Source organism: Macaca fascicularis, chromosome 4 (genome assembly GCF_037993035.2).
Source record: "Macaca fascicularis isolate 582-1 chromosome 4, T2T-MFA8v1.1".
In the NCBI taxonomy this organism is placed as follows: Eukaryota; Metazoa; Chordata; class Mammalia; order Primates; family Cercopithecidae; genus Macaca; species Macaca fascicularis.
The window spans coordinates 128,664,046-128,686,341 of record NC_088378.1 but is presented as its reverse complement, the minus strand read 5'-3'; the positions used below and the strand labels follow the sequence as shown (position 1 = coordinate 128,686,341).

Genomic DNA, 22,296 nt, shown 5'->3' with positions numbered 1-22,296 from the left:
TCCTGGGCTCAAGCGATTCTCCCACCTCAGCCTCCCAAAGTGCTAGAATTAAGAATTACAGGCTTAAGCAACCACGCCTGGCCTAGTTTTTTTTGTTTGGTTTGTTTTTTGATACATGATAGATGTACATATTTTCAGGGCACATTTGATAACTTCAACTTTGGCTTTTAAACCTAAAAGATTTCAGATTAGTAGTCTAAAAAGGAAGGAAACATTTCTTGTTTTCAGCTTACTAAGACAGTTTCTTCTCCATCAGACCTACCAATTAGTAGTTGAATGAACCTTGCTACAGTGTGGGACTGCCTGGAATACACAGTGAAGGATCTGTTCAGTTCTAAGGTTCTGAGATAAGGCATATTTGTTTCCTTAAAGTGATGTAAAAAATGCCTCATTAGATCACACACCTGGACTATATATAACAGGAGCTTAAAAGTGTGTGCACCCCGTACTTACCACTGAGAAGATGGATTAGATAGTATCTACTGACTTTTCAGATGTCTGTGGAATTTCAAAACTATAACCATGGGTCGGTGCAGTGGCTCACACCTGTGAGCAGGCGTGATGACTTGAGCCCAGGAGTTCAAGACAAGCCTGGGAAATATGGCAAAACTCTGTCTCTACAAAAAATACCAAAAAATTAACAGGCATGGTGGTGCATACCTGTACTCCCAGCTACTTGGGAGGCTGAGGTGGGAGGATCACTTGAGCCTGGGAAGCAGAGGTTGCAGTGAGCTGAGATTATACCACCACACTCTAGCCTGGATGACAGAGCAGGACGCTGTGAAAAAAATGATGATGATGATGATGATGATGATGATGATGATGATGATGATGCATTTAGAGAGGAGTTAGAGATTCAGGCTTTAAAGTGCAAACTAAGTCCTCGGGAACTGATTATGCAGCTTTCTGCAATCTTAACACAGTATAACTTTGCTTCATGGACTCTGTGTACTGGTTTTTTTTTTTTTTTTTTCAGCAGGGCACATTCTATAGTCTTAGACTATGTTCTTGATAGGTAGTTGAAAATATGTGAAATGTAGTGAACTTTGTGTATAACTGTATTCTTTTTCCTATAAAAGGAATAATAAGAGGTATGTTTTGTCTTTAGGTGGATAGTCATTCAGGAGGACAAAAAAGGCCTGCTGCAAAACAGCTAACTAAAGGAGCTTTGTGAGTTACTTTTGGAAATAACAAATCAATTTTGAACATTTCTTTGGGTCCCTAGCCTTCAATAAATATATTATAGAAATCAGGTTATAATAATGAGCATATTAGCCTTTTTAAAAATGTACTTTGAGGTAGGGCATGGTGGCTCACTCCTGTAATCTCAGCACTTTGGGAGTCTAAGGCAGGAGGATCGCTTGCACCCAGCAGTTTGAGACCAGCCCGGGCAACATGGCGAGACCCTGTCTCTACAAAAAATACAAAAATTAGCTAGGCGTGGTGGTACGGGCCTGTAGTCCCAGCTACTTGGGAGGCTGAGGTGGGAGGATAACTTGAGTCCTGAGGTGGAGGTTGCAGTGAATTGGAGATTGTGCCACTGTACTCCAGCCTGAGCGACACAGCAAGACCCTGTCTCAAAAAAAAAAAATATATATATATATATATATATATATATACACACTTTGAAAATCTTTTTCTATACTTTCTTTTCTTTTCTTTCTTTCTTTTTTTTTTTTTTTTTTGTGAGACAGATTCTTGCTCTGTCACCCAGGTGGAGTGCAGTGGCATGATCTCGGCTCACTACAGCCTCCACCTCCTGGGCTCAAGCGATTCTCCCGCCTCAGCCTCCAGAGTAGCTGGGATTATAGGCACCCGCCATCATGCCTGGCTAATTTTTGTATTTTTGTAGAGACAGAGTTTCACCATATTGGCCAGGCTGGTCTTGAACTCCTGACCTCAGGTGCTCCACCTACCTCAGCCTCCCAAAGTGCTAGGATTACAGGTGTGAGCCACCGCGCCTGGCCTATACTTTATTTTCATTAGGACTTACAAATATATTGAAATGTAGTATATACATTTCAAATATATTGAATGTAGTTTCAGCCTACTGTTAGCTCTTCTTAAGGATAATAGTTCTTTGTCTTTTCAGAGACAAAGAATCTCTGAGGAAAAGCATGGTTTGTTAAACTCCCATGTTTAGAACAGAAATGTTAGCATGAGTTTAGTTGGTCACTGGTCAGGCACTGCCAAGGTTTATGGGGATGCCAACACATAAATGATTGGTGGGAACCTGTGCTTTCGAGGTCAGGGTCATAGTCTGAGTCCTCTGTGGAGCTAGTTAAACTAAGCTATAAACGCACTGTGGTATAAAAAATATAAAACTGAAGAAAAAACTGCTGTACTATTCCTATATATCTTATTTTATTTGTGTACAAATAAATATGACTAGATTTAATTTCCTAACATGACTCTACGTTGACATTGGCCATTTCCCTTGTAAAGCATTCTCCAGCAGTTGCAGAGGGACCAAGCCCACACTGTGACACCGGACAAAAGTCACTTCCGATCACTAAGTGATGCGGTGCAGAGACTGCTCTCCTACCACGTGTGCCAGGGCTCCATGCCCACTGAAGAAGACTTGAGAAAAGGTAAGCAGGCTGGAACCCTAAGGCACTACTCTGATACCGGGAAACCCTCCCATGGACACCCCCCAGAAGAGCAAGAGCCATGTCACCCCCAGATGGTAGGCAGGTGATTGTTGTTAATCACAGACCAAACTTGTTCCCTATTTACTCAGTTTCCCAGTCCCTGTTTAAGGTCGTGACTTACACTTCTCAATATTTTTTGAAGGGAAGCCAAGTATAGGGGCACACACCTGTAGTCCCAGCTACTCAGAAGGCTAAAGCAAGAAGATCACCTGAGCCCAGGAGTTTGAGACTATAGTGTGCTATGATCACACCTGTAAATAGCCATTGCACTCCTGCCTGGGCAACATAGGGAGACACTGTCTCTTTAAAAAAAAAAAAAAATTGTTAGGCGGCTACCCTAATGTCAAGAGTATTTTATTGACAAATTAGGGGCAGTAAATCCAAGCTTTGTATGGACTGCTGGCTCCAGATGGGATGGCTTTGCACTAGACACTCTACACAGTGGTTTCGCATAGTCCTTGCCTTTAGGCAGTATGCATACCTGAAGTTTTTTTTTTTTTTTTTTTTTTTTGAGGTGGAGTCTCGCTCTGTCATCCAGGTTGGAGTGCAGTGGCACATCAACTCACTGCAACCTCTGCCTCCCAGGTTCAAGCAATTCTCCCTGCCTCAGCCTCCCAAGTGGCTGAGATTATAGGCACCCATCATCACAGCCGGCTAAGTTTTGTATTTTTTAGTAGAGATGGAGTTTCACCATGTTGGCCAGGCTGGTCTTGAACTCCTGACCTCAGGTGATCGGCCCACCTCGGCCTCCGGAAGTGCTGGGATTACAGGCATGAGCCACCGTGCCTGGCCAAACTGTTTCTAGTAGTTTTATGAATTAGACACTTGAGTTCCCAAAAGCATTCCCTGAGGTTCCAAAATGAGTCCAGAGCATTAGCCACATATCAAGAAACTGACAAAAATGTGAGAGATAAGGGCTGAGCATGGTGGCTCACATCTGTAATCCCAGCACTTTGGGAGGCCGAGGCAGGCCGATACCTGAGGTCAGGAGTTCAAGACCAGCCTGGCCAACATGGTGAAACCCTGTCTCTACTAAAAATATAAAAATTAGCTGGGCGTGGTGGCACACGCCTTCAGTCCCAGCTACTTGGGAGGCTGAGGCAGAAGAATCATTTGAACCTGGAAGGCAGAGGTTGCAGTGAGTGGAGATCGCACCACTGCACTCCAACCTGGGTAACAGAGCAATACTCTGTCTCAAAAAAAAGAAAATGCCGGCTGCGGTGTCTCACACCTGTAATCCCAGCACTTTGGGAGGCTGAGGTGGGTGGATCACTTGAGGTCAGGAGTTCTAGACCAGCCTGACCAACATGGAGAAACCCTGTCTCTATTAAAAATACAAAATTAGCCAGACATGGTGGCACGTGCATGTAATCCCAGCTATCGGGAGGCTGAGGCAGGAGAATCACCTGAACCCGGGAGGCGAAGGTTGCGCCATTGCACTCCAGCCTGAGCAACAGAGCAAGACTCCTTCAAAAAAAAAACCCACAGGGGTGTGAAGACTGAGAAGAAGAATGAATTAGAAGGTGTTCAAATCTTTGGAGACCAACAGACAGAGAATAGAGCCACATGACCACAACAGTTTAGGTTTGCCTAGTCCAAACAGTTGGACTTCATTGTTTCAGCTATTTTAGTTTTTCATACCATTAGGCTTAGGTCATCTAAACTAGTAGATCATTCTCTACTCATTGATATTTATTGCGAGTCTGTTATATGGTTTTATTTTATAGGTGATATCAAAGTAATTATGTTTTTGGTTTCCTAAAGTTAAAAAAGCTAGTAATAAAATGAGTTTCCATGATCAGTGGACAGTGAGGCAAAGCAGTGTAGAAGGATGATGCTTAGCCAGGGAACAGCTCATCTAAGAAGAGAAAATTGCCCCAGATAAGCCATGTTTGAATAATGGAAGAGCAATGAATTTCAGTCTTAAGAAACAGAAGACCTAGTCAGTGATTTACAGTCTCTTACTATTTCTTTGTCTCTCTTTTTTTAAAGTGGACAATGAATTTGAAACAGTTGCCACTCAGCTCCTAAAAAGGACCCAAGCTATGCTTAACAAATACAGATGCCTGCTCCTAGAAGATGCCATGGTAAAAGTCATGCTACTGATATTTGTTTTTTACAGGTCACAGCCACTAAATCAGAGATAAAAAGTTCAAGGGATTATAGAACATAATGTAAAAGACACAGATAGTTCACACTGTAGAAAAACTTACACTTAGCTGCTACTACAAAAACAGCAGTGAACATTTGCTGTACTTTACTTGGTGGGTCAGTACTATTCTCTTGTTTAACAGATAAGGAAACCAGGGCTTTGGTTAAGTAACTTGCTCGAGTACAGATGGCTAAGAAGTTTGCAGTCATTAGCAGAGCTTGGATACAGGCCAGGATCATCTGACCCCTGGTCCACACTCTGATGCTGTCTACCGCCTTTCACCAACCCAGAGATGTGGGGAAAGGACTGGAGACACATCTGAACAGATAAGCTGGTGACAAATGTCAAAATTAGTTTTGTTTTTAATTGAGAGATCATTGACATACCATAAAATTTACATTTAAAGTGTACAACTTAGGCCAGGCACGGTGGTTCATGCCTGTAATCCCAGCACTTTGGGAGGCCGAGGCGGGTGGATCACCTAAGGTTGGGAGTTCAAGACCAGCCTGACCAACATGGAGAAACCTCATCTCTACTAAAAATACAAAAAGAGCCAGGCGTGGTGGCGCATGCCTGTAATCCCAGCTACTCAGGAAGCTGAGGTGGAAGAATCACTTGAATCCGGAAGGCAGAGATTGTGGTGAGCCACGATCATGCCATTGCGCTCCAGTCTGGGCAACAAGAGTGAAACTCTGTCTCAAAATAATAATAATAATAATAATAATAATAATAAATAATGGATCACCTGAGGTCAGGAGTTGGAGACCAGCCTGGCCAACATGGTGAAACCCGTCTCTACTGAAAAGACAAACATTTCAGTGTTCAGAGTTGCAGTGAGTCGAGATCGCACCACTGCACTCCAGCGTGGTGACAGTGAGACTCATCTCAAAAATGAATAAATAAATAAATGAAGTGTACAACTTGATGGTTTTTAGTACATTTACAAGGTCACATAGTCATCACCATTATCTAATTGCAGAACATTTTCATCATCCCAGATAGAAACTGCAATTCATCTGAAGTGCCAGTTAAATAAAGAAAGGAGTAAGAATAAGATACCTCAGGAAATGATAGAAAGACCAAATCTGAGATTTGAGAAGCAGTTCTAAAATCAAATAGGCTTTAGCCTATCATGGTCTCTTATAACTCATTTTCAATTTGATATCAACTTTGAAAATGTACCTTGGGAGATTGGTTGAGCTATATTATACACATATACAACATAGAGTAAATGTGTATCTGTGTGTCTGTATTTACTTAAATAAATAAATATATATATTTATTTATAGATATATTTATTAATATATATTTATTAATGTTTATATTATATATTAATAATATTTATTAATATATATCTATATATTTATATATATTTATTAATATATATAATATATATATTATTTATTTACTTAAAACTATGCCACCAGACCAGGCACAGTGGCTCACGCCTATAATCCCAGCACTTTGGGAGGCTGAGGTAGGTGGATCACCTGAGGTCAGGAGTTCGAGACCAGCCTGGCCAACGTGGCAAAACCCTGTCTCTAGTAAAAATACAAAAATTAGCCAGGCGTGGTGGCGCATGCCTGTAATGCCACCTACTGCAGAGGCTGGGACAGGAGAATCGGTCGAACCTGGGAGGTGGAGGTTGCAGAGAGCCGAGATTGCACCACTGCACTCCAGGCTGGGTGACAGAGCGAAACTGTCTAAAAATAAATAAATAAAATAAAATAATGCCGCCAAAGTCTGTAATAATTGTTCTCAGCCAGGTGCGGTGGCTTATGCCTGTAATCCCAGCACTTTAGGAGGCCAAGGCGGATGGATCACCTGCGGTCAAGGGTTCGAAAAGATTTCTAAGATATATTATTAAATAGAGGAGAAAAAAATACAGAACAGTATATATAGTTGCTACTATTTGGGTACAAAAATAAAGAAGTATATTTCTTTATATATATACACACACACATATATATAGTACATATATATTCTTATGTGTGTCAGAAATATCTCCAGAAGAGTACTGAAAACTACTAGGCAGGCAGACGCCTCCAGGGAGAGGCACTTTGTGGTAGTGGGTGCACACCAGGAAGAGGCAAAGAAGGGAGGCTCACTTTTCACATGCCCTGTAGCATCTTTTGAATTTTGTACCAATGTGTAAGTTATTTTTTCCAAAAACAACAATTTTTTTAAACTGATCTATGAAATGACTGGCCTCTCTCTCTTTCAGCGAATCAATCCCTCTGCTGAGATGGTGATGATCGATAGGATGTTCAACCAGGAGGAAAGAGCTTCCCTATCCCGAGACAAGCGCCTGGCGCTTGTAGACCCTGGTAAGAAACATTGCAGTGAAAGTAGCAGACAGCTCCTGCCATGGTTCAGGGACCATGGGGCCTTTGGGAGTCTGTGTGAACTTTGAGTAAGAAACTTGAAGGTAGAACGTGAATTCTGGGGAGAGCTGGGCACGGTGGCTCACACCTGTAATCCCAGCTACTTCCTTCTCCTCTTTGGCCTGCACAGCCAATGTTTGTTGGATGGAATAATCTTTTCAGATTTCAAGTCTACATTCCCTAAAACTCACATTTTAGAATTTGGTGAACAAATTCATGTTCACACTATACATACTCTTTGTTGTTTTGTAGATGTCATCAAAGCTCTATTTCACTTCGATGATTTCCAGCGTTAACACTTTTTCCACTCTTGCATAACAGCAGTCTGCCTACCTCCATCTGGACCCTCAATGTTCTAAATCCTCACGGACATTTCTTTTGCCATCCTCTGGCTCCTCAAGCCTGGTGCAGTTCAGTGCTCACTCACAGATGCAGCTCCTGCATACCCATTGTCCTTCCATATCATTTTGGATGAGTGTTGGCTATTCATTTTGTGGTCTTGGCAAAGTGATGCCAGGTTTCTCCTATGTGTCTAAGGGGATTGAAGTGCTTTCACCCAAAGACAAGTAGCTGTCTTCACCCGGAAAGTATGTAAGACAGATAGGTTTTCTGTTTCCTGGTGTCTATCCCCCTTCCCTGCAAAGCCCCATTCCAGGCCCTTCTGCTCTAAGGAGGAAACCAGGCTGATACCAGGACCTAATTTCTGTTTTCAGGAGGTTTCAAGGAGGTCATTAGCTGAAAACTAATTTAAAATAATACTTAGAGGCCAGGTGCGGTGGCTCACACCTATAACCCTATCACTTTGGGAGACCAAGGCGGGCGGATCACCTGAGGTCAGGAGTTCAAGACCAGCCTGACCAACATGGTGAAATCCCATCTTTACTAAAAATACCAAAATTAGGCCAGGTGCGGTGGCTCACGCCTGTAATCCTAGCACTTTGGGAGGCTGAGGCAGGTGGATCACCTGAGGTCAGGAGTTCGAGACCATCCTGACCAACGTGGTGAAACCATGCCTCTAATAAAATACAAAAAAAAATCAGTCCGTTGTGGTAGCAAGACGCCTGTAATCCCAGCTACTCGGGAAGCTGAGGCAGGAGAATCACTTGAACCCAGGAGGCAGAGGTTGCAGTGAGCCGAGATCACGCCACTGCACTCCAGCCTGGGCAATAAGAGCAAAACTCCGTCTCAAAAAAAAAAAAAAAAAGCCAAAATTAGCTGCGCATGGTGGTGGGTGCCTGTAATCCCAGCTACTCCGGAGGCTGAGGCAGGAGAATTGTTTGAACCCAGGAGGCAAAGGTTGCGGTGAGCCAAGATCGTACCACTGCACTCCAGTCTGGGCAACAGAGCAAGACTCCATCTCAAAAAAAAATAAATAAAATAATACTTAGAGATCAGGACTGAGTGAGGCTTTTTGCCCATCACATTTTCCAATTTGTCATCAAGCATCTACCTTTTCAAGAGGTTTAAGCTCCCCATCTGGAAGCTGGGGCTCCACAGCCTTGGCTGCCTTTACAGGATGCCCTCTCAGGATCCTGCTTCTGCATGTTCCTGTATGTGAAGCAGATGGATTCTGTGAGTGGGGCTGGCTTTGCCCTCAGCACCTGACCCACTGAAGGTCTGCTGTATAGTCTGTACTCTCCCAATCACTCACTAATGATCTTTTTGTTCCCATTTCCAGAGGGTTTTCAGGCTGATTTCTGTTGTTCCTTCAAACTTGATAAAGCTGCTCATGAGACACAGTTTGGCCGGAGTGACCAGCATGGCAGTAAAGCAAGCAGCTCTCCACATCCGCCAGCCAAGGCCCAAGGCAGAGACCGAGCCAAAACCAGTGTGACAGAATCCATGAATCATGACCAGTTTCATCTAGTGCCTAATCACATCGTGGTCTCTGCAGAAGGAAACATTTCTAAAAAAACAGAATGCCTTGGCAGAGCACTGAAATTTGACAAAGTGGGCTTAGTTCAGTACCAGAGCACGTCTGAAGAGAAGGCCAGCCGGAGAGAGCCTCTGAAGGCCAGTGAGTGCTCTCCCGGCCCTGAAGGGCACCGGAAAACCTCATCCAGATCAGATCACGGTACTGAGAGCAAACTCTCAAGCATCCTAGCAGATTCGCACTTGGAGATGACATGTAACAATTCCTTCCAGGACAAAAGTCTGAGGAATTCTCCAAAGAATGAAGTTTTACACACAGACATCATGAAAGGGTCAGGCGAGCCCCAGCCAGATCTCCAGCTGACGAAGAGCTTGGAAACCACATTTAAGAACATCTTGGAACTCAAAAAGGCAGGACGGCAGCCCCAGAGTGACCCCACGGTTAGCGGCTCTGTTGAGTTAGATTTCCCCAACTTTTCTCCTATGGCTTCACAGGAAAACTGCCTGGAAAAGTTCATCCCGGACCACAGTGAAGGTGTTGTAGAAACTGACTCCATTTTAGAAGCAGCTGTAAATAGTATCTTAGAGTGTTAATAGCAGCAGTCCTCCCCTTACCCCACCCGAGACCCCCCCGGCCCCGGACCAGTTACATTCTTTCCTGGCAAAAGCAAATGGAAATGGTCTCCTGTCTCCAGCCTGCTTGATCTTTCATCACAGGTTATACTTTCTAATCTCAATCCTGTTCTTTGTTTAAGAGCAATACTTGTCGTGATTACAGGGAGATCCTTTAGTAAAATTAATCCTTGTTAGAAAGCAGTCTGATAGGCCCCACTCATTTCAAGTGTTATGAAAGTGCTTATAGTCATTTTGTTTATTTGTTTTGTTTTTTAAAAACACCATAACTCAATGAGACCACAGTATACTTGGCCCTTGGTAAAATTTTGACAATCATAAGTCATTTGAAAAGAACAGACTTACTAAAATCAAACGAGACAGATAGAAGCTACTTTTTAAAGAATATCCCACTGCATCTCCAAAGTTAGTTTTGGGGGTTTTTATTATTATTATTATTTTGGGTTTGTGTGTGTGTGTGTTTTTTTGTTGTTGTTGAGGGGAAGACCACATGCTTCTTCCCCCTCAGCCATCCTTGAGCAGTAAATTGCTGGCTGTGCTGCCAGGGACCGGAGCCCTGGTGGAAAAGCCAGTAGCACATACGCAGGGCATTGCAGTGCTTCCCTGTTGATGGTTCAAGTGCTTTTCTGATGCTTCTGGGACAAAACCTCATGCTTTTAGGCATATCCATGTTGAATTTCATCTAGGGAATGTTCTGTTCTTATTTACAGCAGCAAAATTTGAAATAATTTCACCAGGCTAAATAAAGGAAAATGGAAACCAGTTAAGAGGCACAGTGTACAGGGGAGGCCGGGATAGAGCCATGAAGGTTATAATATTAATATGTATATATGTAAAAGCATATATATGTTAACTATTGAGAAAAAACAAGTTTTGCATTTTATAATTGGATATAGTCAACATATGATGTATGTTTTTGTTTGTTGCTGGATTTTGTTTCATTTAACCTCTCTTTGCACCCTCTCCCACAACAAATACCAAGCATCAAAAGCACTTTCATTTGAAAATTATGTTGTAATTTTTCAGTTTAAACTTTAAGGAGACTTTGGCCTTGTTTATGCTTCTTGTCTGAGAACAGTGGTCACCCCTGGCAGCAATTCATTACCAAAACACAGACAAACCAAAGGTAACCAGCTAGCCCACCACTGAAAGGAAAGATCTGAGACATGGGATTCCCATTTGAGAGCCAAAGGATATGCCCTGTCACGATTTCTGTTTGGCCTGTGTTCATATTAGTGAGCATGGCTTATTGCTTTATTTATTTTTATTTCTTGTCAGGGAGTGTTCTCCGTTTTCCTTTCTCGTATACCTGCCCCAGGTTATCCCATTTCTGTTGTTACCTTTATTCTCAATGTCATTGTAACCATCACTTATCTCCTCTCATTGGGAAAGCTACATGATAGTATTTGTATGCACTCTTCTCCCACACATACACACATGTGCGTGTATCTGAGCTGCTCGGATCCAGAGGTCATTTTTGTTACAGTGTGTGCACACTCACTCTCCTTCTTAGTGTGCATACTCTCTCATTTATTCTGTTTATCTCCCTGGCTCTGGAGGTGCAGCCTCTGGTCTTCACTTTAGTGTGTTGCTAGAATCTGCTTCTGGCTGTCGCCAGCATGGGGATGACCCCCATTGTCATCATGTTGGGCATTTCTTTTCCGGATTGGCCTGTTATGGAAAGGAAGGCTTCTGATTAGAAAACACAGCAACAAAAGACCTATACCCCCGGTGCCCCTGTGTCCCACTACACACAAAAAACCCTGTGAGATGGCCAATCTTCATAATAGCAACGTACCTTCACCCCAGCCACATGCCCTAGCCAATACAAATTGGAAAATCTGGGCCATTTTAGGGTTACCATTTTTTCCTTATTTGTGCCAATGTCCAAGTTGCAGATTTCCCCTTTTTCCTGTATTGTAACATATTAGGTAAGTTGGTTTTGCCAGTTGGTACTTTCTGTTTGGGTAGCCCTGGGGTAACACCCTGCCCTGAACTCCATGATTTCATAGGCTTTTCTTCCCTTAGGGCTCATGCTCCCCTAATTCCTAGCAAGATGATCCCTCCTAATCAAATTCTTCTCATTGTGGGACTTTATCCCTGGAAGCCTTCATGTGGGCTGCTAGTGAGTTATATTAATTACTGCAAATCAGTGGAATTCTCAAGAGACAAGATAAGCTTCATGTACATTTGTCACCTCTCTTTCTTCCCTATCCTGCCCTGCTGTCCCAATCCTAGCTTTTCTATATACCATTTTAAAGGGTTTTTAAGCCCTAACACTTGTCTAGCAAATGGAGAGCCTAATTTACCAAAATGAAACTTGTAAATGTTTGTGTCATTGTATGTAAGTTTACTTTTTATGGAGGAAGGATTCTAGATAATGACAAATGAAGATTATGACATGTATTTTACTCCTGTGATTAGGTTCTACGCACATGGGTCATAACTCGCATGTCGAGCCCCCTCTGGTGCAGGGTAGGAGAGCTCAGCCTCAGATGGCCAGCATTCAGTTTTTCAGGTTCATTAGTCAAAGTTAAGTTTTAGAACTATTTGTACTCAGTCACAAAAATCATTTTTCTTTTTTTTTTTTTCTGTTGTTGTCGTGGAAAAGTGTGAATTTGTTATTAAGCATTTGATTTTCTGTGTCCTTAAGTACTTCCTAAAGATGAAGCAAAATTTTAATCTGGCAATTACGAAAAAGAAATATTTTAGCTCTGAAGGATTTAGTAGATTCTGTTAGATTAGGGAGGCCTTACAGACTGACTTGACTTAAAGAGGACGCGTCACTCGCTGTCAGTGTGGTGTGGGCTTTATTTGCTTAAATACCTTCATTTGTATAGTATGTCTCACTTGAAATTGCTTTGTATACATTTTGTAAAAATATTTATAAAATGTTTTGTAAAAAAAAAAAAAAGTATAACAAATTGCAGTTTATTTTGTTATGTTGGATAAATACTGTTAAAAGAAACCAGTCAGTAACTATATTGTTAATCCATGGTTAGGAAATGTTTAGTTGGAGATTACAAAATGAAACAACCATTGCAATACAGCCAAAGATTTGGGAAAATGTGCAACTGTGATTGTCTTGATTTTGCAAATAGGAATGGCTGCTTTTCCCAGAGGAGAAGGGTAAGTGTTCAATGGGAATTCTATTTTAATAAATTTACCATTACCAAAATCAATTTACCCCAGTTAGGGAAGGGATAGGATTTTAATTGTTTGGTCTTTCCAAACAGTTACAAATTAATGAAGCTGGTCAGTGAGGAGGTTTGGTCCTGTACACCTTTGGCCTCCATCCCTACTCCTGTCACATAGATCCTTAGCTATGGAAGGAAAAGTGGGGGTCATGTGAAAAGTCAGGTAAGTGAGCCTCACTCTGCAGGAGATTTTCTTCAGTTGTTGTGTTTATTTTGTTTCTGCAAGGACAAGGAGAAAGCTAAGTGATAAAAGATTTCACATAAGACATAGTCCAGAATTAACATGTTTCTCTTTGGATTCAACATATTTGACCAAATTTTGTATTAAAAAATAACTCTGGCTGGGCACGGTGGCTCACGCCTGTAATCCCAGCACTTTGGGAGGCCGAGGCGTGTGGATCACGAAGTCAGGAGATCAAGACCATCCTGGCTAACACGGTGAAATCCGGTCTCTACTAAAAATACAAAAAATTAGCCAGGTGTGGTGGCGGGCGCCTGTAGTCCCAGCTACTCGGGAGGCTGATGCAGGAGAATGGCGAGAACCCGGGAGGCGGAACTTGCAGTGAGCCGAGATCGCACCACTGCACTCTAGCCTGGGTGACAGAGTGAGACTCCGACTCAAAAGTAATAATAGTAATAAATAAAATAACTCTATAACCTTATGTGTAAAAGCCCCATGAGGCCCTTTTGAATTCCTGCCCTCACAAGTGTTTTTCCACCCAAATTGTTAGGGAAGCTTCTAGAGATGAAATGTATTTCTGGGAACAAATTGTTCTTTAGGGCCTAGAATCTACACTTGTACTCATTTATGGTTTAATTAGATTCTCCCCTGTACCCTAACAGCAGTAGGAAATGAAGATTCAGCAGTAATCAGTACATAAATAGAAAGTCATTCTCTAAAAAGATTTTTAAAAGGCAACAAAGAAAGTCATTCTCAAATACCTAACAGAATGATATGAAGGGATCTATCTACTGATGTCATGTACAGTGTCACCCTGATGTCAAGCTTCTCTTCTTGCTAAGGATAAATGTGTGTCCAGAATGACATTTTTGTCCCTCTTCAGGCCATTTACAATGGGAGTGCCCCGGGATTGAAGAGTTAAAAGGAAGGATCAGCCGGGTGCGGTGGCTCTAATGCCAGCACTTTGGGAGGCCGAGGTGGGTGTATCACCTGAGGTTGGGAGTTTGACACCAGCCTGACCAACATGGAGAAACCCCGTCTCTACTAAAAATTCAAAATTAGCCGGGCGTGGTGGCGCATGGCTGTAATCCCAGCTATTCGGGAGGCTGAGGCAGGGGAATCACTTGAACCTGGGGAGAGGCAGGGGTTGTGGTGAGCCAAGATCGCGCCATTGCACTCCATCCTGGGCAACAAGAGCGAAACTCCATCAAAAAAAAAAAAAAAGGGAAGGAAGGATCATCTGGTTGCTAGGTTAGGATCTGTCTCTATTCCCTGGAGGCATACCTGGAGGAAAAACAGGCATCTTCTCTTAGGATGGTTAAAGCCCACAGCTGTGTGTATGGGAGGACACATTCTAGGAAAGGGGCCCTAGCACTTCCTGATGCAGAGAAAGTTCCAAGTTAATTACTGGGGGAAAGGTAAGGGAAAATAAAGAAACCTTTACAGTGTGGGGGAACTGGAACAGCATTGCTCAGGCAGGGCTCTAGCTGTGCTGTTCTGAAAGGGCTAGGCCCTGGGATTCAGGGTCATGCCCTGCTTGCAGCCTTGTGTGTGCTCTCCAAGACAGAGGAGGACCTGTTGGGTATCCAGCTGAAAATGATAATCACTAACCAACAATATTACTTGAGCAGTTGACTGTTGGCAGACACTGTGCTAGACATTGGGATATACAGATAATTCAGGCATGCTTTCTGCTTTCAAGGGGCTCACAGTATACAGGGGGAGCAACACACAAATATACATTACATTTGGGAACTGACTGGAGTGCAGGAGAGAAGAAAATGGGATGCTATAATGTTTCTGGGCTGGACATGTGGCTCATGCCTGTAATCCCAACGCTTTGGGAGTCTGAGGCAGGAGGAGTGCTGAGGCCAGGAGTTCAAGAGAAGCCTGGGCAACACAGTGAGACCTATCTGCAGAAAAAATAAAAATTAGCCAGGCATGGTGGCATATGCGTGTAGGCCAGGAGGCTGAGGCCAGAGGATTGCTTGAGCCAAGTTCAAGACTGCAGTGAGCCATGATCATGCCATTGGACTCCAGCCTGGGTCACAGAACAAGACCCTGTCTCAAAAAATAAAATTCTTCTGACCGCCACGATAAATTGCACAGAGAGCTGTAATTTACATTTCCATGCCCTGGTTCTTAGTATTTTCCTGAGTTATACTTGAGAAAAAAAATATGATACTTTCTGTAGTAACAAAGATAAAATACTTTAATTTTTTATTTTTATTTTTTCCGAGATAGAGTTTCCCTCTTGTTGCCCAGGCTGTGTGCAGTGCAATGGCGTGATCTCGACTCATCGCAACCTCTGCATCCCAGGTTCAAGCGATTCTCCTGCTTCAACCTCCCGAGTAGCTGGAATTACAGGCGCCTGCCACCATGCCCGCTAATTTTGTATTTATAATAGAGATGGGGTTTCTCCATGTTGGTCAGGCTGGTCTCGAACTCCCAACCTCAGGTGATCGGGCTGCCTTGGCTTCCCAAACTGCTGAGATTACAGGCGTCAGCCACCGCGCCAAGACTTTTGTAATTAAATTGTTAATTATATAGAGAAATCTGTTTCAGTATATTCACAAATAGCAGGAGCACATACGTAGTATAAAGTGGATTCTGTAATAGGAATTGCCTGTCTACACTGCTGCAGGTAAAAGACCTTTATAAGAAACCCAGGCCGTGTGTGGTGGCTCACGCCTGTAGCCCCAGCACGTTGGAAGGCTGAGGCAGGTGGATTACCTGAGGTCAGGAGTTTGAGACCAGCCTGACCAATATGGTGAAACCCTGTCTCTACTAAAATTACAAAAATTAGCCAGGCGTGGTGCACCTGTAGTCCCAGCTACTCAGGAGGCTGAGACAGGAGAACTGCTTGAACCAGAAAGGCGGAGGTTGCAGTGAGCCAAGACCACATCACTGCACTCCAGCCTGGGCGACAGAGCGAGACTCCATCTCAAAAAAAAAGAAACTCTAATCTGTATTACTCTTGGGTATGTGCTGGAGTCTGACCTTTGAAACCAATTGCAAAGGCAAGAAGATCCTTGGGAAAAAATTACTTCTATGACAGTCAAGGAAAGCAGTGCAACTGGGTGGGCAGAAAGTGCCTTTGGCAGCAGAATGTGAAAATGGGTTCTGGTACCTCATCTATCACATAATCATGTATCTTCATACAACTTAACTCTCAGTCACCGTGTCCTTGCCCATCAACTAGGAAGACTGGTCTCGGCCCTCTACTTCTTAGGGTGTAAAATGTTTTGTTACTAAGGGCGGGCACGGTGGCTCACACCTGTAATCCCAGCACTTAGGGATGCTGAGAGGCGGGCGGATCACCTGAGGTCAGGAGTTAGAGACAACCCTGGCAAACAAGGTGAAACCCTGTCTCTGCAAAAAAAAAAAAAAAAAAAAAAAAATTATCCAAGCATGTTGGTGGGTGCCTGTAATCCCAGCTAATCAGGAGGCTGAGGCTGGACTATTGCTTGAACCTGGGAGATGGAGATTGCAGTGAGCCAAGATCGTGCCACTGCACTCCAGCCTGAGTGACAGAGCAAGACTCTCTCAAAAAAAAAAAAAAAAAAAAAAAAGTGTTACTGAAGACATGCAGACAGTAAAAAGAGCGGGGCCGGGCACAGTGGCTCACGCCTGTAATCCCAGCAGTTTGGGAAGCTGAGGCGGGCAGATCACCTGAGGTCAGGAGTTCAAGACCAGCCTGCCCAACATGGCGAAACCCCGTCTTACTAAAAATACAAAAAATTATCTGGGCATGATGGCACATGCCTGTAGTCCCAGCTACTCGGGAGGCTGAGACAGGAGAACCACTTGAACCTGGGAGGTGGAGGCTGTAGTGAGCCAAAATTGTGCCACTGCACTCCAGCCTGGCTGACAGAGCAAGACTCCATCTCAAAAAAAAAAAAAAAAAAACACAGAAAAAGAGACCGGGTGCGGTGGCTCACACTTGTAATCCCAGTACTTTGGGAGGCCAAGGCAGGCAGATCACCTAAGGTTGGGAGTTCGAGACCAGCCTGACCAACATGGAGAAACCCCATCTCTACTAAAAATACAAAATTAGCCGAGCGTGGTGGCACATGCCTGTAATCTCAGCTACTTGGGAGGCTGAGGCAGGAGAATCGCTTGAACCCAGGAGGCGGAGGTTGTGGTAAACCAATATCATGCCATTGCACTCCAGCTTAGGCAACAAGAGCAAAACTCCATCTCAAAAAAAAAAAAAAAAAAGTAAAAAGAGCCATATTCCATTATCCCTAAATAATTCAGAAGTTTGGGTTTGTCTGTTTTGCTTTTAGTCTTACCTGCTACATACTTTCACCTTCCTACCCCAGCTTTCTTGTCGATCCTCAAGCTTGAGGCTGCTGCCCCTCACCTGTTCTCTCCCTTTCCTTCCCACTTTTGCTTCCTTATGCCTGTTTTTCATCAGGATCAAAAGCTGTTGTTCACGTGGTCTGCCTTAACTCCAGGTTCATCCACTGCTCTCAGACTAACCTCTTTCCTACCTGGTTCCCGATAACCCCTTGTCACTCTCAGAACACAAGCAAAGCTTGAAGCACAATGAAGCTGACTGCAAACAGTGTCTTAATCCAAGAAAGAGGATGGAGCAGATGGGAAATTGCCGATAGAGTTCCCCTTAGGGTGTGTTGGGTGTGGCAGCTTTCCCTTAAGTAAAAGTAGGATTCCAAATAATCCAGAAGTGCAGAGAATACTGAAATAAATTATGCACAGACATGTTAGGAAAGAGATTCTGGTACCAATTCAGAGAGAACCACAAAAATCCAATTACTTACAGATCTTTTTTTTTATTTTTTTACTTTCTATTTTATTTTATTTTATTTTTTTCTGAAACAAGTTCTGGCTCTGTCACCCAGGCTGGAGTGCAGTGGTGCGATCTCTGTTCACTGTAACCTCCACCTCCCAGCCTCAACCCATCCTCCCATCTCAGCCTCCCAAGTAGCATGACGACAGGTGCACACCACCATGCCCATCTAATTTATATATAGATATAGATTTTTTTTCTTTTTTCTTTTTTTTTTCTGAGACGGAGTTTCACTCTGTCGCCCAGGCTGGAGTGCAATGGTGCGATCTCGGTTCACTGCAACCTCCACCTCCCCAGGTTCAAGCGATTCTCCTGCCTCAGCCTCCCAAGTAGCTGTGATTACAGGCATGTGCCACCATGCCCAGCTAACTGTTGTATTTTTAGTAGAAACGGGGTTTCACCATTTTGGCCAGGCTGGTCTCGGACTCCTGACCTCGTGATCCGCACGCTTTGGCCTCCCAAAGTGTGGGATTACAGGTGTGAGCCACCGCGCCCAGCCTTTTTTTTCTTTCTTGAGACGGAGTCTCTCTCTGTCGCCCAGGCTGGAGTGCAGTGGTGTGATCTTGGCTTACTGAAACCTCTGCCTCCCAGATTCAAGCAGTTCTCCTGCCTTAGCCTCCGGAGTAGCTGGGACTCCAGGCACATGCCACCATGGCTGGCTAATTTTTTGTATTTTTAGTAGAGACGGGGTTTCACCATGTTAGCCAGGATGGTCTTGATCTCCTGACCTCATGATCTGCCCGCCTTGGCTTCCCAAAGTGCTGGGATTATAGGCGTGAGCCACCATGCCGGGCCAAGATTTTTTTTTTTTTTTCCTGAGATGGAGTCACTCTGTCACCCAGGCTGGAGTGCAGTGGTGCAATCTTGACTCACTGGAACCTCCATCTCCCAGGTTCAAGCAATTCTCCTGCCTCAGCCTCCTGAGTAGCTGGGATTACAGGCACCCACCACCACACCCAAATAATTTTTGTATTTTTTTTTAGCAGATACGAGATTTCATCATGTTGGCCAGGCTTGTCTCAAACTCCTGAACTCAAGTGATCCACCCACCTCGGCCTCCCAAAGTGCTGGCATTACAGGTGTGAGTCACCTTGCCTGGCCATGTCTGTCTGTCTATCTGTCTATTTATCTACCTATCTAACTACTGAGACAGGGTCTCACTCCAGTTGCCCAGGTTGGAGTTCAATGACAAGATCTGGCTCACTACAGCCTTGCCCTTCCAGGCTAAAACGATCCTCCCATCTCAGCCTCTCAAGTAGCTGAGACTACAGGTGTGCACCACCACGCTCGGCTAATTTTTTGTATTTTTAGTAGAAACAGGGTTTTGCCATGTTGCTCAGGCTGGTCTCAAATTCCTGGTCTCAAGTGATCCACCAGCCTCGGCCTCCCAAAGTGCTGTGATTACAGGTGTGAGTCACCACACCCAGCCTAATTTTTATATTTGTTGTAGAGACGTGGTTTCACCATGTTGCCCAGGCAGGTCTCAAATTTGTGAGCTCAAGTGATCTGCCCAACTGGGCCTCCCAAAGTGCTGGGATTACACACGTCAGCCACCAACCTGGCTCAGAGCTTTTTCTTAAACTAATTCCTACGTGGTAAACAAAGGGCATATCACAAAGTAGAAGTTTTCCTCCGATTCCAGACCCTACTACCATTTCCCAAAAAGACCACCATCAGCACTTTTTCATATATGCTTCCAAAATTGTTACATACAAATATACCTATAATTGGCCGGGCGCTGTGGCTCACGCTTGTAATACCAGCACTTTGGGAGGCTGAGGCAGGTGAACACCTGAGGTCAGGACTTCGAGACCAGCCTGGCCAACATGGTGAAACCCTGTCTCTACTAAAAATACAAAAATTACCCAGGCGTGGTAGTGGGCACCTGTAATCCCAGCTACTCGGGAGGCTAAGGCAGGAGAATGGCTTGAACCCAGGAGGCAGAGGTTGCAGTGAGCCGAGATCGTGCCACTGCACTCCAGCCTGGACGACAGAACGAGACTCTAAAAAAAAAAGAAAAAGAAAAAGAAAAGAAAAACAATCTGGGGATTGGGCACGGTGGCTCATGCCTGTAATCCCAGCCCTTTGGGAGGCCAAGGCAGGCGGATCACGAGGTCAAGAAATTGAGACCATCCTGGCCAACATGGTGAAACCCCATCTCTACTAAAAATACAAAAATTAGCCGGGCATAGTGATGTGCACCTGTAGTCCCAGCTACTACTTCAGAGGCTGAGTCCAGAGAATTGCTTGAACCCGGGTGGCAGAGGTTGCAGTAGGCCGAGATAGTACTACTCTACTCCAGCCTGGCGACAGAGTGAGATTCCATCTCAAAAACTCAAACACACACACACACACACACACACACACACACACACACACACACAAAATCTGGGAACATTTTTTACACCCTATTCTGTATCCCAAATGTTTGGGAGTATTACAATCAGGATTATTTGGTTGTAAACAACAGAAAATTATTCTAGTTAACCAACATAAAGGGATTTTGTAAGGAGAATAAGAATTAAAGAAAACATTGAAGAACCCACCAGGCTTGAGAAGAATAGAGACAAAGAAACTCTAGGAGGTCTTCTTAGGTGGAAATCCTTAAGTTTTGCCCCCAACTGGGTGCAGTGGCTCATACCTGTAATCCCAGCACTTTGGGAGGCCAAGGTGGGCAGATCACTTGAGGTCAGGAGTTCAAGACCAGTCTGGCCAATATGGTGAAACCCGTCTTTACTAAAAATACAAAAATTAGCCAGGTGTGGTGGCACATGCCTGTAGTCCCAGCTACTTGGGAGGCTGAGGCACGAGAATTGCTTGAACCCGAGAGGCAGAGGTTGCAGTGAGCCAAGATTATACCATTGCACTCCAGCCTGGGCGACAGAGCAAGACTTTGTCTCAAAAAAAAAAAAAAAAAAGTCTTGTCTCAAATCTCATACTTTGTGCCATCATCACTCATCGCTCAAAATTCAAAATCACAGAGAAATTTAGCATCTCATACCCACTCCCAATAGGGTGATTAAAAGAATTGAAAAGATCTTCCAAAGACTACTTTAAGTATTAGAGGGAAACGTTCGGATTTGGTATCCTCCCAACAGCCGCCCAACTGTACATGATGAAGAAGAGATAAGTTCACAAGAGGATTGGAATTTTTTTTTTTTTTTTTTTTTTGAGACAGGGTCTCACTCTGTCACCCAGGCTGGAGTGCAGCAATTCTTGTGCCTCAGCCTCCCAAGTAGCTGGGATTACAGGTATGCACCATCACACCCAGCTAATTTTTGTATTTTTAGTAGAGATGGGGTTTCACCATGATGGTCAGACTGGTTTTGAACTTCTGGCCTCAGGTGATCTGCCTGCCTCAGCCTCTCAAAGTGCTGGGATTACAGGCATGAGCCACCACACCCGACCTCAGTAACCTCACTTTGAAAAAAAGATCTAGGACACATGCTCAATGCTCAGTAAACACATATTCAGTTAATGAATAATTGTTTAAGAGTGGGGCTCTTTTCTTTCTCCCTGTGTCAGTCTGGTGGAGTAATGGCGTTGGCGCTGAGAATAAGTATTCTCCTAGCACCATCTGCTGGCAGTAGAAAACCATTTCCTGAATCCTGGCCTCGATCCCATTCAGCCTTGCAGTACTGGTTTTTTGGGGGTTGTTTTGAGACAGAGTCTGGCTCTGTTGCCCAGGCTGGAGTACAGTGGCATAATCTCGGCTCACTGCAACCTCTGCTTCCCAGGTTCAAGCAATTATCGTGCCTCAGCCTCCCAAGTAGCTGGGACTACAGGCATATGCCACCATGCTCGGCTAATTTTTATATTTTTAGTAGAGACAGGGTTTTGCCATGTTGCTGAGGGTGGTCTTGAACTCCTGAGCTCAAGTGATCTGCCCGCCTCAGCCTCCCAAAGTGCTGGGATTACAGGTGTGAGCCATCGGGGCCCGGCTGGAGTATTGTTAACCCTAAAATTCCTCCTCCCTTTAATATTATTGATACCACAGACTCTACCTTTTATCCATAGACAGGAAAAATCACAAAACATTTAACTTTTTGCTTTTTTGTTTACTATTTAGTGAATGTCTTACACTTTGATGACCCTTGTATTTTGCCTCTTTACAAAGACACACGGTGAGGTGCTGAAAGAGAATGGGCCTCCCTCTTTCAGTGTGTGACCCTGAATACTGGGTTGTCCTGACACTTATTCATCAGAAAGTGACCTGTGCCCATGGCAGTCTTTCCGGTTGGACTAGTTACATGGCAACACGAGGCCTTTAGCTGCCACCAGTATCAGTATCAATAGTGCCAAAATCGAGAAATTGGTGCTAGACCCTTAGGATCAGTGATGAGCAAGCAGTCATGGTTCCTGACCTCCTAGTATCGTGTGGAAGAAATATTAAATATATAATAATGTCCTGAG

The 22,296-nt window shown here is 43.9% G+C and overlaps 1 protein-coding gene across 4 annotated transcripts in view; it reads left to right on the top strand.

Moving 5' to 3' along the window:
- BICRAL (BICRA like chromatin remodeling complex associated protein) overlaps positions 1-12,759 on the top strand; it is an 89,077-nt gene extending 76,318 nt beyond the window's left edge. For all 4 annotated transcript variants that reach the window (XM_045390905.3, XM_045390906.3, XM_045390904.3 and 1 more), the window contains 5 exons: positions 1,109-1,170; positions 2,446-2,591; positions 4,644-4,738; positions 7,028-7,130; positions 8,866-12,759. In XM_045390905.3, coding sequence (XP_045246840.2) covers positions 1,109-1,170; positions 2,446-2,591; positions 4,644-4,738; positions 7,028-7,130; positions 8,866-9,653 — 1,194 coding nt within the window. In that variant the 3' untranslated portion in view covers positions 9,654-12,759. The remainder of the gene's footprint in view (positions 1-1,108; positions 1,171-2,445; positions 2,592-4,643; positions 4,739-7,027; positions 7,131-8,865) is intronic.
- Positions 12,760-22,296: the final 9,537 nt, after the last annotated feature.